General features: G+C 46.8%; 1 protein-coding gene across 2 annotated transcripts in view; it reads right to left on the reverse strand.

Moving 5' to 3' along the window:
* The window catches only part of ARID1A (AT-rich interaction domain 1A), a 71647-nt gene extending 54412 nt beyond the window's left edge, over nt 1-17235 (reverse strand). For both annotated transcript variants that reach the window (XM_059070244.2, XM_059070243.2), the window contains exon 1: nt 16025-17235. In XM_059070244.2, the coding sequence (XP_058926227.1) occupies nt 16025-17161 (1137 nt within the window). In that variant the 5' untranslated portion in view covers nt 17162-17235. The remainder of the gene's footprint in view (nt 1-16024) is intronic.
* Nucleotides 17236-18121: the final 886 nt, after the last annotated feature.

Here is an 18121-nt window from a genome sequence, read left to right on the forward strand (position 1 = left end):
ATTCCCGATTAACTTTGCTCCTGAGCACATATCACTAAGCATACTATATGCTAAAGTTTACTTATTTATCTTGTTTAATAATGTCTATATCCTAGACTAGAATATATAAGCTACAAGGCTAGAATACAAGGTATGTGTCTGTGTTTGATTGCTATATCCTCCAGCACCCAAAATGTTAGCTATTATCATCCTACACAAGCCCCAAATTTCTAAGCAATAAAGCTTAGAAACCAGACCCAGGTCTGGTCCCACACACTCAAGACCAGAAACCCAAACTGGTCAACTAGAAGTTAACTAACAATCAAATAAATTACTTCCCTCTCTCCATACTCAATAGGAGAAAAAGCAGAATGGAGCTGAAAAGCAGTTTCAAAATACCCACTTAAAAAACAAGAATACAGGACTTCCCTGGTGGCGCTGTGTTAAGAATCCGCCTGCCAATGCAGGGGACATGGGTTCGAGCCCTGATCCAGGAAGATCCCACATGCCGCGGAGCAACTAAGCCTGTGTGCCACAACTACTGAGCCCGTGAGCCACAACTACTGAGCCCACATGCCTAGAGCCTGTGCTCTGCAACAAAGAGAAGCCACTGCAATGAGAAGACTGTGCACTGCAACGAAGAGTAGCCCCCATGTGCAGCAACAAAGCCCCAATGCAGCCAAAAATAAATAAATATTTTTTAAAAATAAAGAAAACTTAAAAACACACACTCTCTCTCTCTCACACACACACACACAAGTTAGACACCAAAAGGGTTGACCAGTCCAGTTCTCAAGCTCTACCTACTTTCAGTCTGTTCTCCCAAAGGAATTGTTCCATAGCTCCTTCCAAGAATCCTGACAGAAAAGCCCAATGGTTTTCAACCAGGGCAATATTAGCCCCTGAGAAGTGTTTGGAAACAAATGTACGAAAGTGACTTTTTGGTTATCACAGCGATTCTGTGGTATTACTGGCATTTATTACCTGGGGAGCAGGATGCCAAACGTCCTGCAATGCATCTCTACACAAAGAAGAGCCTCACTGAGAAACAATGGACTCTAGCCCATTACAAGTCCAATCTGAGATGGAGAATTTCCTGTAACACTTGACCCTGGAGCAGTGATGGGAAAGGGAATCAGAACTGACTGGTACCTATCCCAAGAGCCCAACAGTACAAAATCACTCACTAGCCAAGGTAATCATAAATAAAAATTTACTTTATGAAATAGTTGGAAAATAATTTACTGAAGGCAGTACTTCCCCAGTGCATTAATTACAATTATAATTATATAGTTATTTGTATGTAGCTTTCCCTACTAGAAAGTACTCCATGGCATTATGAATCCTGTTGCCTGATACACTGTAGAAGCTCATTAAGTAGCTGTTACATTACTGTAAGCAACTGCCAAATGGTAGGTAGGCACTCACAGGTTTTTCAAAAAAGTTTTGCCACAAGACTTCTTACACTGGCAAGTCCCAACTACTGTATGCCTTAAATTAGACAATATTTCAGTAACAGGACTGGACAAGTAAGTGAGCTAAAAAAAAGTTCTTATCCTGAAAATTCTTGAGAAATGGGGCATATGATCAAAGTCCAAGAAAACCTGATGGTATACAAGGAAAACAGGTTGGTATACTGGCTTCCAGTATATGCTTAATAATTTAAAACTTAACAATATACAGACCTTACTACCCACACGAGGTGTTATGGGTTGACATCAGAAAAAAGTATTTCCTCCCACAAAACATCCTTTGGTGCTTCTACTAGGGAAAGGACCTTATTGTGGATGGACCACAGCCCAACTGAGTAGATTAAGAATGAAGCACTGGGCTTCCCTGGTGGCGCAGTGGTTGAGAGTCCGCCTGCCGATGCAGGGGACGCGGGTTCGTGCCCCGGTCCGGGAAGATCCCACATGCCGCGGAGCGGCTGGGCCCGTGAGCCATGGCCGCCGAGCCTGCGTGTCCGGAGCCTGTGCTCCGCAACGGGAAAGAATGAAGCACTAAGTAGGTTTAGACATTTTCTTCCCTATTTGTCATTTATCAGGAATTGATATGGTACCCTTAAGGGATACATGGAGAGGCAAGAGTCACGTAGCCTTTCAAACAGAGCTTTACCCAGGAGAGTATATATCAACTTTTCAGTAAAGACAACACTTCTAAATCACACCTAGTTCTTTTGACCTAGTTTCTAAAATACTACTCTCTCTTCCATATGTTAAATTGCTTTACAGATAACTGCTCAAAAATAGACAAAAAAGGCAAAGGCAAAAACTGCTTCTAGCCAAAAAAACTTTAAGGCCTCCTTGGCTTCTCCTTTAAAAAGCTCTCTTTTCCCCCATTCCTTTTACTTTATCTATAACTCCAAACTTGGTCTGGCATGGGTCATATAAAAAGGTTCTAAATTTCTCTAAGTGCACAGTTTTACAATCTGCCGAAGTTTTTCCTTCTATACTAAAAAAGGTATCTGTGACATCACTTAGCTGTAGGAACTTGATTTACATACAGTAGGGGAATCTGTTTGCCATGTTTTTGTTTGTTTGTTTGTTTGTTTTGCTGTACGTGGGCCTCTCACTGTTGTGGCCTCTCCCGTTGCAGAGCACAGGCTCCGCGGCCACGGCTCACGGGCCCAGCCGCTCCGCGGCATGTGGGATCTTCCCGGACCAGGGCACGAACCCATGTCCTCTGCATCGGCAGGCGGACTCTCAACCACTGCGCCACCAGGGAAGCCCTGCCATCATGTTTTGATTGTAATCAATCCAATCAAGTACTATATTTTGATAAAGACACTGAGAAGCAGCAGCCATGGCACTTTCATTAATTCCTAGGGCTGCCCTGGACCACTTTCCAAAAATGCCAGCCTTTCCCTTGGTCCCCCTATGTCCACTATAACAGGCACAATAAAATAAGTTAAAGAATGGCCCAGGGCACAGCCAACCTTATTAAGATTATAGATGCTGCCAAATCCTCAGGCTTTTTTAAGGTCAGCAGTTCCCTGAATGAAAAGCCATAGAGTACTATAGACTCTCCTATTCTTTTCAGAGCTCCAAAAGTACATTGGTACCAACCTCCTCTACACCACTGTCCACACAATGTGTACAGAAGAGCCTGGCTTCATCATTTATACCAGAAATGCATTAGACAAGACCAAAGTTACCAGCTGTCTTTCCTGCTATCTCTGGCCAGTATAATCAAATTGGGATGAATACTTGGCATGCTAAGCTACGGAAATCTAGCTAATATTTATCCGTACCCCTCCCTCCAAGTCTGTTTTGGCTCATACACGCTTTTGAGATCGCTGTGTTCACTCACCCAGACACATTTACCAAAGGGAAATTCTGTGTGCCTTGAATAAGGCAATCTCAATCTCATTTTATTTTAACCCAAAATACCATAATGAGACCACATACTGGTCACTTGAGGTTTTATGTAGACGTTTTAAAGAAGCCAATTCAAAGCTGCACTGGGAAAGCAGAAGATTCAAATCACAGACTAGAAAGAAAAACAAGAATGTTACAAATCCCTCTTAGACCAACAGAACACCCAAAACAGATTAAGGAGGGCTAAGAAAGTCTCCAGACCAAAGGCAATAAGGTGAGAAAAGAGAGGAGGAAGAGATCATCTAGGAAACTTCTGTTTCTTAGTTTATTAGACAGACACATTCTGCCTCTAGTTAGCCAGGCCATTCCAACAGCGGTAAGCAGATACCAGGAATCTTCACTGAAACGGTGTTGATCTGAAAGTGGTATAAACTGCCTCTCCAGTTCTCTTAAGACATTTTATCAGCTCTGGTGTGTGAAAGTTACTGAAGTCTCCATGTGCTTTGCATTCTACTAACAGAGTTAGAAACCAAAGGAAGAGTGAAAAAGGAAAAAAACAAGAACAGACAGAAAATAAAGCTGAATGGCAGAGGGACGATAAAGTGAGTCTAGAACACAAACACACACACATGGAACATACGGCTACCAGAGTATTGTCTGTACATACAAATATCAAATCACAGATCAAACTGTCAGCATACTGCCTCCTGGAAGCCTCTGCCTTCATCGCAGCCAGGTCACAGTGATAACAGCGTCCCTTCTCAGGCAGGAGGGAAAAGAGGTCTGATACAGGAAACATGTTATTAATGGGAAGGATTCAGAAACCACATCAGGTTTTCAGAAAGCCCCCATGAACTACAACACTGGTCCTCCACTTGGTCTTTGCATTATTAATGTTTATTATCTGACCATTTCTGTAACTTCCATTTCTGTGCCAAGCACAATCCTTATTAAGTCATACAACTAGGGACAGGTTTTGGCTCAAATGTCCATTCCTCAAAGAGACCTCACCCACTTGAGAGATGGGGTAACTTGTCAGGAGTCTTCTTAGAGGGTTTATTTACTAGGACTTCACAAGGAACACAAGGAAAGGAATCACAGCAAAACTCAAGGTGGGCACTGAGGAGTGGGAGATGAGATAGAGGGAAGTCACTAAGAATGGTCTACTCAGAGACCAGCAGATTCTCAGATCAGCTGGCCATCAACGAGCAGAAAGGATATCATGGCATTTAATTGAGGTTTCCAGTACTAGCCTCTGAGAATTTTCAAGAATGACTTTTTGGGCAGTTCTCTCAACTGGTCATACTTGGAGGCCACCATAGGCCACCATCCTAAAATGAGCTTTTCCACCTTCATCAAACCAGAACCATCCTCATGCTACGTCACCAAAGAGCTAAAAGAAAAAGAATGGAGAACAGGGAGTCCCCAGGTCCTATAAACAAACAAGAGTTTGTCATTACTATATAGAAGATCCATCTCAAAAGTATTTTTTTTCTTCTCCCCCAACCCTTAGCATTTTTAACCTTTTCTCCAACCAATAACACACTTCCAACATCATGGAAAGGGCATATATCTGAAACATTAGCCTTTGGTATAATTTGGAAGAAGCCCCACACGTATTTCAGATATATTCTGTAGCCTAGTTGAGCATAAATCCAGTAGTTCTCAAACTTGAGTGTGCATTATAGTGGCCTGGAGGTCTTGTTAAAACATACTGCCAGAGTTTTGGACTCAGTAGGTCTGGATGAGTATTTGCATTTCTAAACAGGGCCCAGGTAAAAATGCTATGGGCCCAGGTAAAAACTATGGGCTAGCTTTAAATTCAGCACAGACTAATACTGCCTGTCTTTAACCACTCAATTCTATCCCCCTCTCAAGCAGAGGCCTCTACCAACTAGAAGCTGTGTTCGAATTTTATTGGATAACAAGTGATACTTTCCTATATGTTGTTTACTACAGCTGCAAGTAGATATTTTTCCGATGAGGATACAGATTCAGAGACGTGACTTGCCTGAAGTCACACAGCCTAAGGGAACTTTAAACCTTGCTTTTAGAGCTGACTCTGACATGAAACTGTGTGAGGCACTTAACCTTTACGTGTTCACTTCCCTGAAGTGGAAAATTAACACAATAATCCTCATCTCTCCAGTGAGTGCTCCAAGCTCTAGAAAGTAAAATCACTCTGCAAATATTTTCATAATGCAAGTTACTCTCATTTATGTCAAAGTGAAGGGCTCTATCTTTGAGCCTGAATCCTACCTCTATCCCCACTCTCAAAGAGAAAAGGGCCCAAGGACCAAATCCTGCCAATTCTTACCATCAGGATCATACAGACATTCATCAAAAACCTAAATAAAATTCTAAATGGAAGAGATGGATGGGACAGAAATCTAGGCATAATGTCAAACTGTAACTAAAGGCTTTTCAGTCTTTCACCCCATTTAAGAGTTCTAGGGACTTCCTTCGTGGTCCAGTGGCTAAGAATCTGAGCTCCCAATGCAGGGGGCCCAGGTTCCATCCCTGGTCGGGGAACTAGATCCCACGTGTACCCTGCAACTAAAGATCTCGCATGCCGCAACGAAGACCTGGCACAGCCTAAATAAATAAATAAATAGTTTAAAAAAAAAAAAGTTCTAGACTATTGCAAAAAATAATGTCCCAGCGAGGTCTAGTGCTTGAATAATTTATTTTGGAGAAGCAAACTTAGTATTTTATAATGTTATACAGCTCTGGAGAATCAGAAAAACCTTGATTCAAATCTGAACTCTACCTTTTACTAGTTTTTTGTCCTAGGGTGAATTTCTCATTCTTATTCTACTTCCTCATCTGTAAAGTGGGAGGAATAACTCTAGAACCCACCTCTCATGATTGTGATGATTAAATAAAGAAATTCATGGACAGACCCAAGCATAGTGCTTGGCACATAGCAAGTACTCAACTACATGGTAATTATCATTAATATTCACCCCCAACACACCATCACTTGAAAACAGGGAACTCAGTGAGGTCCTTGGCCTACCCCTGGCCCAGGACAAAGTTGTGGACAAACTACCTATAGAATTGATCCCCAAATCCTTATTAATATCTTTGGCCGCCCAGATTCCTAAACAGGTAAAAAGTTAGAAGTCTGGAAACAAAAGGCAGGTTATCCAAATCTGAATCAAAAGTTTCACACTTCTAAACTAATGCCATGAAACTCCATCACCTTCCGACCAGAACAGAATCTTGTCCAAAAGGCAAGAGAGAAAGCCATCTGTATTCACCAAAAAAGATGTAGTAACAAAGAGCAACCAATTCCCAGCATTCTGCTCAGGTGATTTGTTCTCTAAGAACAACAGAAAGCTGTAATAAGGTCTACCCGAGAGAGGGGAAATCACTGGCCAAGAAGAGCCCAAAGACATATCTGTTTCCTCTAAAAGGAAGCACCCAGCACGATGTAGCCTTTAATCCTCTACCACGTGGCTGAACTCACACTCTTCTTAAAGTCATAGTACACCAGGCACCAGTCAGTTGAGAATAAACAGCTGGACCCAGATGCACTCATGCAACTTGTGACCTCAAGGAAAACAGGAGGCAAAATAAAAACACTAAGCACAGAGCAAATGGGTTTTCAAATATCACACCAATCCCTAAACTCCCCTGCTGCCGTCATGCTGGTGCTAGATCTTGAGGGGGGAGTTCCTTTTAACAGAGACGTTTATAAACAAGCAAGCTGAAAGCTAACAAGTTTAAGAGGGAAAAGCATACAAAAATCTTGGCTGCTGGTGATGAGCCACAAAAAAATCACGAACGTGCCAGTGCCAAGGGAGGAGGAAGTCTAATACCCAACATTGCAGACTCAGGAACCCAGAAGCAATGAAGCCATAAGGAAGCCCAAATGCAAAAGAGAAAAAAAAAGCACATGGCACATTTCCTCTTCATATTCAAGCAGCACTCTGGGCCTGCAGAGCACATAGCCCAGTGCCGAAAGCCCCTTAGTATTTCATACCAACATTAACTTCCTGAAGGACAACAAAAATCTGTCCTGGATTACTGAGTGATTTCTAATATGTACCATAACCAACACTAAGTCAACATTTTAGGGATCAAATTTCCTACTCTGCAGCATGTTGGAATGCATTCTTGGCATTAGACTTCTTCCCACTGCAGTCCACCCTCAGAAAATGCAGAAGCCACTGGGAAATACAGACTCAACCTGTCCCAAGCCACTGGGAAATACAGACTCAACCTGTCCCAAGACCATCTTCTAGTATGCACAAATGACTAACAAAAATAAAAGTTCACTCAGATGTCCCTTCAAATTCAATAAATACTAATGCCATCCATTTAAATAGGGGGAAGAGCAAGTTCAGGGAAGAATACTCAAGGCAGTTAAGTCAACATTCACCCCAACTTGGATTCTTAAAACCTGGACTGACTAAGGAGTTTATCTCAAGCCCCTACACACTTGCTGGTGAACCACTGTGCCCAATTCTGAGTTACTGGAAACTAACCTTTGCAAAATGCCAGAAAGGCAAGGTAAAGATGGTGGAAGAGATATTTCCAAACTAGAATCTGTATTCAAGATGCCATATGTTTATAATGGAACAGTGTAACCCACCCTCCTCTTCCAGGTGGAAGCACTGTAGTAGCCTGGTACTGGACACTCCATGCATCTTCAGCTGTTAAGCATCCACTTACCATTTGAAAAGTGCCAGAAATCACATGTGATCCAATCACACATGGACTAGCAGGTAAAGAGAAACCAAAATCACTACATTTCAGAGGCTCCCATAAGGAATAAGCATGTGTTTGCAGCATTTATGAGCTTCTTGGCCACAGCCAACCTAATCAAAAACAATATTAAAGGCCATTTCTGTGAACAAATGGGCAAACTGCATATGTGCAGGGCTTATCCACCCAACAACCCTCAACATAAGGTCTGATCCAAGCAACTCAGCTTGAGCACAGCTCCCAAACCTTCAGAAACAGAAGCAGCCCGAGTCCAGACAGGTACATCATGGCTCCTGTTTTAAGAAAGGTCAATTAACTTTGCCTACAAAGAAAAAACTCAGGCTCTCTAACCAAAGTTGAACGACTGTCACTGTAGAGTTGTCCAGGGCACACAACTCTGAAGGTGACACAACCTTCCAAACCCAAAATTACTACAAAAGAGCCTCTGAACTAGCCAAGAACTTGGCAGGTTGTACTAAAGGCCCCACATAACCACAGGAACCACTAAGACCCTGAAACCACTCTCTTTCATGGAACTGGTTACAGTCCAAATTCTCAAAGTCACCAGAATGAGACAACTACAGGTCTGGGGATGGATGTGCAATTTGAATTCTATAAAGTCCATGAAACTCAGAGTAGCATTATGAAAAAGCAAATTAATATTTTAACTTTCCCTTCTCGGACATTTAACTTCTCAAATCACTGCCTCTGAAAAGCTGTCCCAGGTTTACTCTGCCCAAATGTGATTGCTCCTTATTCTCAGATTCCTTCAGCCTATACACTTAGTTTGGTCTGTATCCATTTGTAAAACCCTGCTTTGCAAGTTTTCCAAATGTGTACACAAAAGCATGCTTCCCAAGAAAACTTAATTCCTCTGAAGCAGAAATTGCCTCTATCTTTTAAGTCCCTCCCTAGCATCTAGTAGGTATGTTCACAAAGAGCTACTTCCCACCCCCATTTGAACCTCCAGATCCCCCTGAGCTAGAAATCATGCTCTCAGCAACAAGCCTGAAGTTCTAATACCCTCCCTACCACCATACTGGGGAAAGGCCCGGGCAATCAATGTCAGTGTCAACCCAAGTTTTTGTATCTTGTTTTAAAACAAGCTGATAGCCTTTGGTAAGTTAGCTGAACCGAACTGAAAATTATGGTCAGGGCCATTCATACTCCCTACTACAATGCTGAGTCAAAAGGCACTTCCAGGACTCTGGTCTAAAAAACACTTCTTGTGAAGAACACTGGTGTCAGAGTCAGTGGATTACGCTTAAAAAGAGACTTTGATAAAGTAAATCCGGTCATCTCACAAGGCTACCAAGGGAGAGTACGATAGGCAGACAGATAAAACACTTCTAAAATACCTCCTCCTCCATAAAAATAATGTTTCACCAGAAGAACCAGAAACGTTTTTAATCCTAAAATGGCAATTTTAAAAACAAAGATTGAATCTACCCACCTAACCCTTCAGGCAGGACTTAGCGAGTCCGCAAACACCGTACTGACCCAGGAACCTGGGGCATTAATTTTAATATAAAAATAAGTGATGCACAGAAGTCCAGTAAAAGCTATATAAATTAAACCCAGCCTGGGCTTCCCTGGTGGCACAGTGGTTAAAAATCGCCTGCCAATGCAGGAGGGGACACGGGCTCGAGCCCTGGTCCAGGAAGATCCCACATGCCGAGGAGCAACTAAGCCCGTGAGCCGCAACTACTGAGCCCACGTGCCACAACTACTGAAGCCCGTGTGCCTAGAGCCCGTGCTCCCCAACAAGAGAAGCCACCACAATGAGAAGCCCGCGCAACGAAGAGTAGCCCCCTCTCACCACAACTAGAGAAAGCCCACACGCAGCAACGGAGACCCAACGCAGCCAAAAATTAATTAATTAATTAATTTTAAAAATTTAAACCTGGCCCTTGGAGGAGTGGGCTTATAATCCTGAGAGCCAAAGCAGAATAGAGGCGGAGGACAGCACTGAAGTTGTAGTATCTTTTTTTTCCTTTTTGGTATTCCAAAAATGCAAACCCAACCCTAAAAACATCTCACCAAACTACAGAAACGTTCTGAAAGAACAATGCTTTAAATTCAAAACTCAGTCTCATAAACCAAGATTTAGGAGCACACTTACTTCACTAACTGAAACTTAGGACCTTCTTTCCAAACTTCTGTTTATTTTCACTCTGAAATTGCAACCGATTTTAAACTGGGCTCCATGTGCCCTGAACTCAGCCATGGAGCCAGAACCAGGGAGGCTTCTCTTCCAGGGCATCATCTTTTCACTTCAAACCTCTTTCAGATCATCTCTTCTCATCTCCATGCTCTCGCTCTCCACCCCCACCTCTACCCACCAGCGTTACCCTCTCTTCCCCACCCCCAAGTCTTTTTCTCCAATGTTATTTTATTCCACCATGTGAGAAGAAACTAGCATTATCTTTGCTTGAAAACTGTTTATTAATTTGCCTGTCAAACATTCTATAGAGCCGTTTACATCTTACTATAGAAACCTCCTGGGTACATATTGACAGCTCAGCAAGTATTTACACAAAGCTCTGAAACACTTGGTTCCTTCAGAGAGAAGAAGCTGCTGTGTCAAGCAGAGAATTATCAAACACCTTTCCCTCTACCTTTTCCCCTCTTTCATAAAGGGAAGCTTCCTTCTAGCACACCTCTAAGATGCCTAAATTACACTTTTTAACTACTAAACCAGGAGAAGAAAAATTGGAAATTCTGGTATACTGGAGAACAGCCGAAAGAACAGCATTTCCAGGACCAACTGCAAACCACACAACATAGTTTTAAAAAAACAACAGGGGTATGAGAAATGGCAATACACCTATGAAGTTGACCCTGAGATGCTTAGCTTTTCCTGTTCCTGTTCCAGTCTCAGGAACTTTTGCTCCTCTCTCAGCAAAACTTACAGGGCAAGTTCAGGCACTCAGATTACAACCAACTGCCCAAACCAGACCTAGACCTGCCCAAACACCAGAAGAGTCTGGAGAGTTTAATACTACTTCTCCCCTCCTTCCTATCCACCCCCCACCAAAGAAACAGTGTTAATGTTGAATTTATGAATATCCACTCCTCACCCCATCCCTAATCTACCCAAAATCCCCTCATGGAGATTCTGATGGAACTATTTTTCAAGTCTTGCTCTAATGAAGTCTAATTTTTCAATTACTGTTTAGTGTATTAATACCACCAGCCAGGTGGAATGACTAATGACAAACAGATTAACAGTCTCAAAGCAAAACAATCTGGTGGGGCTTTTTCTGTGAAGGGCCACAGACCACAGTGGCACCCAACTATTTAGAGCTTGTTCCTGTAAATCCTCAAGAGAAAACAGCCTTGAGTTCCTTGAGCCCAGGGAAAGAAAGATGGTCTCAGGATCCCTATCGAAAAAGGTACAGGAAGAAGCTGCCCTCCTAACAAGCCAGATATGGAAGCACAGACAGATGTGTAGCATCAGAGAAGGTTATGCAGTTCACCAGCTTCACTTTACCAGCAAAGAGAAAATGAAACAGAGAAGGCAAATGCCCTGCCCAAAGTCACACAGCTTAATCCAGAGCTGCACGTGGAACCAAAGCTCCTCTTCCTTCTGAGTCCTGTGCTCTTTACTGCTCACTACTATACCACACACAACTTGATGCACATCAGTAATGATAATGACCAATCTAAACAGGGAAAAACCCAGAAATGAAAGCCAAGGGAATCAGGACTCCATTTCACAGACCAAGGTATCATCCCATCTCACTGGCAGGAAAGAACTATTCAGTGCCAATTTATTTTGAATACATATTTTAGCCATATTTGCATGCTTCAGTTGCTTCTAGAATTTTGGGATTTGAAGCCAATCAATACAAACTTTTGGGGGATGGGAATGGGAAAAGACCCTGACCATTACTTCGTTAGCTTATTTCCACATTTTAAAAAAGGTTCACTGGGACTTCCCTGGGGTGCAGTGGTTAAGAATCCGCCTGCTGATGCAGGAGACATGGCTTCAATCCCTGGTCCAGGAAGATCCCACATGCCATGGGGCAACTAAGCCTGTGAGCCAGAACTACCGAGCCTGCGCTCTAGAGCCCGCACGCTGCAACTACTGAAGCCCGAGCACCTAGAGCGTGTGCTCCACAGCAAGAGAAGCCACCGAAATGAGAAGCCCACGCACTGCCAAGGAAGTGTAGCCCCTGCTTGCCACAACTAGAGAAAGCCCGCATGCAGACCAACGCAGCCATAAATAAATACATACATACACACACACATACATACAATAAGATTCGCTAACTTTGCAAAAGGGTGACTGTAGACTTCACACCCTACAGGAGTCAATCTAACATATGAATATTTAATGCAATCCAAATCATCTTGTTACAGCAGGTGCCACTTGTCATGGTTACTCTGTATCACATACAAGGGAAGGAACCTTAAAAAGTCCCCACAGGGCCCAATGCAAAGAAGCCAGCCTCGGTCCTGCTTTCTCTCTTCTCTCACCATCAACCCAACCTTCATCACCCCAGTTCTCTCATGGAAAGCAGAGAAACATGAAGCCCTCACAACTAAGTGCCGTCTCAGTGTGGTTTTCCTGATCCCTCCTACTTGAGAGAGCTCCAAGAGTCCTGTGTTTCAGCCAGCCCAGAATTTCTGCCAGTAGGCATTCCCATAAGCCCAGGATTCCTGTATTTGTTTCCCAGGAGTCGGAAATATCATTTGATATTTCCATAGCAGGAACTAACAGCCAAGCTTCTACAATCAAATCCACCTTGATCCTGGACTGCATATTCTATTGGATTTTTTACTTTGATGAGCGTAGTCTACCAGCTCAAAGTACTACAGCTAAAGAAAAAAGCTTTACACGAGGTTCAAGAACATAGGTGACTGAAAAGTATTTCATCAGTAGCAGGATTCAACACGTTGAGATACAATACTACTTATGGAAAGGCATAAAGGAAAAGTTTGTTTGATGGGATCCAACCAGCTCCTGTGAAAAAGAGCCACAATACACACACATACCTATAATCTTTATTCCATAAAGATTCAGAGTCAAATGAACATTACCACCTTAGCTGTGTTAATCAAGTCCCTGCAAAAAACTCTCTTTTTTTTAACATCTTTATTAGAGTATAATTGCTTTACAATGGTGTGTTAGTTTCCGCTTTGTAACAAAGTGAATCACTTGCAAAAAAACCTCTTAATTCAAGACTGAGTTAGGGAAAGGAGAGGACAAAGCAAGATCTTATTATTTAAGAATGCTTAAGAATAGGGCATCATGGTCTGACAAGTAGTTTATCCTTAAGTAGCAAAAAGGAATTCAGAACAAAATCTACCCACCTACAACCTTCATCTAGATGACACACCTGAAGCAACCCACAAAACTGGAAGTTGCACTGTCTCTTCTACAAGTGAATGCTCACCAGCCCATGCTCTGGGTCTCAGGAGAACAGGCAACTTAACTGAAATCCGACAGGAATCTATGTTGTGTGAAGTGCTAGGCCTGTTAATGTTGAAAGGGAATAAGAAAATTCGCACAAAGGCACCACAGACAAGCTTCCAAACAGGGACTGTGTCTACTTTCCTACCATTTATCCAGCACAGAACATAGTGCCTAGTACATAGAAAGTGCTCAAATATTTGTTTAATGACTGAAAAACAGAAATTACTATACGGCAAAAATTGGTTTTACCCCCCAAAAAAATAAATAAATAATTTGCTTGAATATCCCCAAGCTGAAAGAATTCAAATTAATTTTTGTTTTTAAATGAGCCTTGACTTACCCCAAATTATTTCCTCTAATGGTTTAAGAAAAGTAAATATCTTAGCCTCTTTTCCCCCTCACTCCCAAAAGGGAAAAAAATGAGGGGAAAGAGATAAACTATAGAATGACCCAGAGAGAAGATATTCTAAGACAAAATTTCTCCTCCAGACACTAGGAATCTAATTTAAAATTCCCCTATTTCTTGCCCAGATGTCTTTTGATGATGTAGATGATGTAGAACATCATGGAAGACATGGAGTCAAGGCACAGACCTCTAAACCTGTTACCTGACATAAATATTTTCAAAATTCCCAGCTCAACGTAAGAGTAGAAAGCAGTTCTAAGATGGGGAGGGAATACATCTAATTAGGCCGCCGAAGTGAACAAAATGTGAACAAAATCTCATAGGACAAAGGTACAACTGGGTACTGCTGGGAGAGGGGCAGACATGAAGACTTTTTCCTGCTTTGAAAAAATAGATGACTCCAAAGAATACCCAATATTCCTGACCAAAGCACTGAAGACAGAATATGATGAAGAGAAAGAGCAAAATAAAACAATGCATAAAAACACACCTAAAAGCTGTAATTTCTAAGCAAGTCTTAAGTATCACTGTAGGTCATATCTTTGTTATCTTGGAAGATAGAAATAAATGGAACTTAAAATTCAAAGAAAAAAACTGGTTGACCTCTACTTCAAAGCTGTAAAATGAATGATGACAAAATAGAAAACTAGGCTTTCTGATATTTCCAGGAACAAATGATAAATTTCACCAAGCCAAGCCTTTAGGAAACAGCCCCTTCTCAAGATCAAGAAAGATGTCCTTCCCTTTAAATTGAGCTGCTCTTCCAAAATTCAATTAACAAAAAAAGGTGTTAACATGTAAACAAAGAATGAGGCCAGCGTTCCTTAAAACAGAACACCTAAATATGAAATTCTCTTTCAGAAAGCTTCCAGTTCTCAGAAAGTTTTTTCCTACCCCCTCTGATAAAGATCCCACATTTGCCACTCAATAAAAAGGTCAGTAAAATAATTTCAATTCTGCAAAGCGAACAGGGTCAAAATTACTCAAGACAAACGCATCTTCAGAGCCATCAAAGAAGTCATTTATACCATCAGGAAAGTCACAAAACCAAAACAAACAGCAAACCCATTGTAGAGAAAAACTCAGCTACTGTTCTGACAACACAGAATCTATTTCAGTCTGCATAAAACATAACAAGCAAAATAAATCCAAGGTACAAGCAAAATGCCACTGCCTCCTCTTTTGTTTCGGGCACAATGTAACAAGGGCAGCCTGTCTGGGACTCTGCTCCTGCTGATACAATATTGCTGCTTAAACCTCCCTCCTCAAGGTCACAGCCAATTTCAGCTCTGGAATAAAAGGCAGATAGTGGCAGCGATGGTTTGGGTTATCACTGGCAGAAAAGCAGAGTGTAAAAGTTTATGAGCTCATCAGGATTGTTGTACCATTACATCAGAGGCAATTATAAATGGCCAAGAGCAGGAGATGGGGAGCCAATCAGATCACAGATAGGATGTCAACCTAAGACCAACTGTCTCCTGGCTTTGACAGAAGGATTTTACCTCCATAATTCAAATCCCAAACCAAAGCAATCTGCACTTACTACTCCAATCACTCAGCTGTTTACCAGCACTTTCAGGGAGAAGCCCAGGCCACTGGGCCGACGGAGACTAAGACAGGAGACGGCCCGGGCTGCCCTGGGTGGACCACAGCCGGCCTCTAGCTGCTCCCAAGCAGGCCCCTGCCCTCCCTCGAGGTCCCCCCGAGCCCGAGGGGCCCCTCCTTGAAAACACAGATGGGGACCGGCCTAGAAGAAGGTGGGCGCGGGGGGGGGGGTGAAGCAGAGAGGAGCGGCAGGTGAGCAAAGAACTGTTCACTCAACTCCAGACCTCCTAGCACTGCCTATACCCCTAACCTGACCCCCCAGCACCCCGTCACCCCGGGCCGGGCCCTTTCCCGCACACTCTGCTCCGCACCCCCTGGAAGACTCCCAGAGCTGGAAGGGACCAGGGTAGAGGGAGAAGGGGAGCAGACACCTCAGGGAAAGCCCCACACAAAGGCTGAAGGAGGGAAAGAGAGGAAGGCAGACAGGCAGCCATTTTAAGAGGGAAGAGCGAGACAATGGCAGCTCCCCAGCAGTGGGGGCCCCGGACTGGGGATAGCCCACGGCTGTGGCCTGCTCCCCACCGCCGCCCCCCACTCCCAGGACCTCACTCGCCCCAGCCCCCTCCCCACTCAGCCGTGTACCTGCGGGGTCCGGGCGAGCGGCTGACCCCCGCCGCCGCTGCTCCCGGGGCTCATGGGCGCGTGGTGGCTCCTTTGTTGGGCTCCTCCCGAGGCGGCCGCCGCCGCCGCCGCAGCAGCAGCAGCAGCCCCCCAGCACTGCGAGGCCATGTCCGCCGGGCCCTTGCCGGCGCCCCCGTCCTGGGGCCCGCCGCCGTAGTCGCCCCCGGGGTAGCCCTGGTAGCCCCGGGCCGAGCTGGGCGACGTGAGTAGTTGGTTGAGGGTGGGGGTGGCGGTGGGCTGGGGGGTTCCCCCTCCGGCCGCTGTGGGGCCGCCTCCCCCCATGGCCCCGAAGCGCTGCTGAGCGAAGGACGAAGACGAGGAGGCGGAGGCGCTGGAGGAGGGAGGCGGCTTGGAGCCGGCGGCCGCCGCCGCGCCGGACCCCGGAGTGCCACCTCTCGGGGAGCTCAGCGCGTAGGCCTGGGGGGGCGGGGGGTAGGCGCTGCGGTTGGGGTAGTAGGAGTTGTACTGGTGGTTGGGGAAGCCGTGGTCGTGCGAGTTCTGCTGGGGCCCCGCGTAGGGCTCCAGGCCCCCGCCGCCGCCGCCGCTCTGCAGCGCTGCCAGGCCAGGGCTTTGTTGTCCGCCATGTTGTTGGTGGAAGACGGCGGCCGCCGCGGCGGCGACGGCAGACGGGCTCCGGCCGTAGGGTTGCCCGAAGCCGTAGGCTGGGGGCGGCAAGGCGGCCGCGGCTGAGTGAGGAGGCGCCCCCACCCCGTCGCTGCTGCCGCCACCACCGCCGCCGGGCGGCTCCGTGAGGTTATTGTTCAGGGCGGGCCTAGGGCCCGCGTTCCCGTTCGAGTTCTTCAGGTCCGGCTCCGCGCCGGGCCCGCCACCTCCGCCGGCTCCGCTGCCGCCGCCGCCACCCCCATTGCTCTCAGCCCCGTCCTGCAGCTCCTTTCCCAGTGGCTGCGGCGGCCCCACTGCGGGGCCCTCGCTTTCCTGCCCGGCGGCTGCCTTCATTTCCCCGCGCTCGGCCGCTACCGCCGCCGCCTCGCCCCCCGCCTCCTCCCGCTGCTGCTGCTCCGCTTTCTTCAGCTCCGAGGGCGGCGGCGGCGGGTTGCCCAGGCTGCTGGCGGCGGCGGGGGCGACCTGCGCGGCCATGATCCCCGCTGTCTCGTCCGCGGAGAGACCCGGCCCTGTCTTCGTCTTCTTTCCCCCTCCCACCCCGCCCCGGGGCCGAATCCCCCGGGCTGCCCTCCCCACTCGCCCGGGCGGGCCTCGCGGGGCTCCGCTGCTGCGCTGCGCTCGCTCGCTCCTCTCCCCCCCGCCCCGCCGGCTCAGGCTCCGGGCTGGCGGCGGCGGAGGAGGAGGAGGCGGCGGCGGCCGAGGCGCCGGCGGCTCAGCTGCTCCCGGCTCTGTAGGCTCGGGACCCGGCTCTCCCGGCTCATTCCCCCCAAGCCCTTGCCTGGGAATGAGGGGGGCGGTGGAGGCTCCGCTCCCCAGGGCCTGGCCCCGCTGTGACTCTCCGCTTTCTGCTGCCGGAGAAAGGAGGAGGGAGGGAGGGAGGGAGGCAGGCGAGGGGGAGGGGGCGGGGAGGGAGGGAGGGAGGGAGCGGGGGGAGGGGGACCCGGGACGGGCGGGTTGGAGGGCGCGCGGCAGCAGCCCAGGCGCCGGGAGGTAGAGTCGGAGCGTAGGCCGGGCCGGGCGCCCTGCCTCCCCTCCCCGGCCGCGGCGCGGGCTGAGGTTGCTGCGCGGCAGCGGGCGGGCGAGCGGGCGGGCGGCCGGACTGAGCGGCTAGAGCGCCCCACTCTCCTCCGAGTCCCCCTCACTCCGACACGAGGCTCAGCACTGCCATTTTACCCAGCGCCGTCGCGGCCTCCTGGCAAACCCGGAGCGGAGCGCGGAGCGGGCGCAGGCCGTGGAACGGACTCGCTCCTGTCCCTTCACAAAGGAGGAGGGGAGAGAACCAGCCGCGGCGGCGGCAGGCCCTCTGCCGCTTTCGCTCGGCAGCGCCGCCGCTGAAGGCTTCGGGGAAAACCCGGCCCGGAGCTCGCGCCTCTCTGGAGCCTGCGCCGCCTCCCTCCTGGCGTTCCTACCCAGGTTGGTCCCCTCCAGGCCGCG

The sequence above is a fragment of the Kogia breviceps genome, chromosome 1 (assembly GCF_026419965.1).
Source record: "Kogia breviceps isolate mKogBre1 chromosome 1, mKogBre1 haplotype 1, whole genome shotgun sequence".
Classification (NCBI taxonomy): Eukaryota; Metazoa; Chordata; class Mammalia; order Artiodactyla; family Physeteridae; genus Kogia; species Kogia breviceps.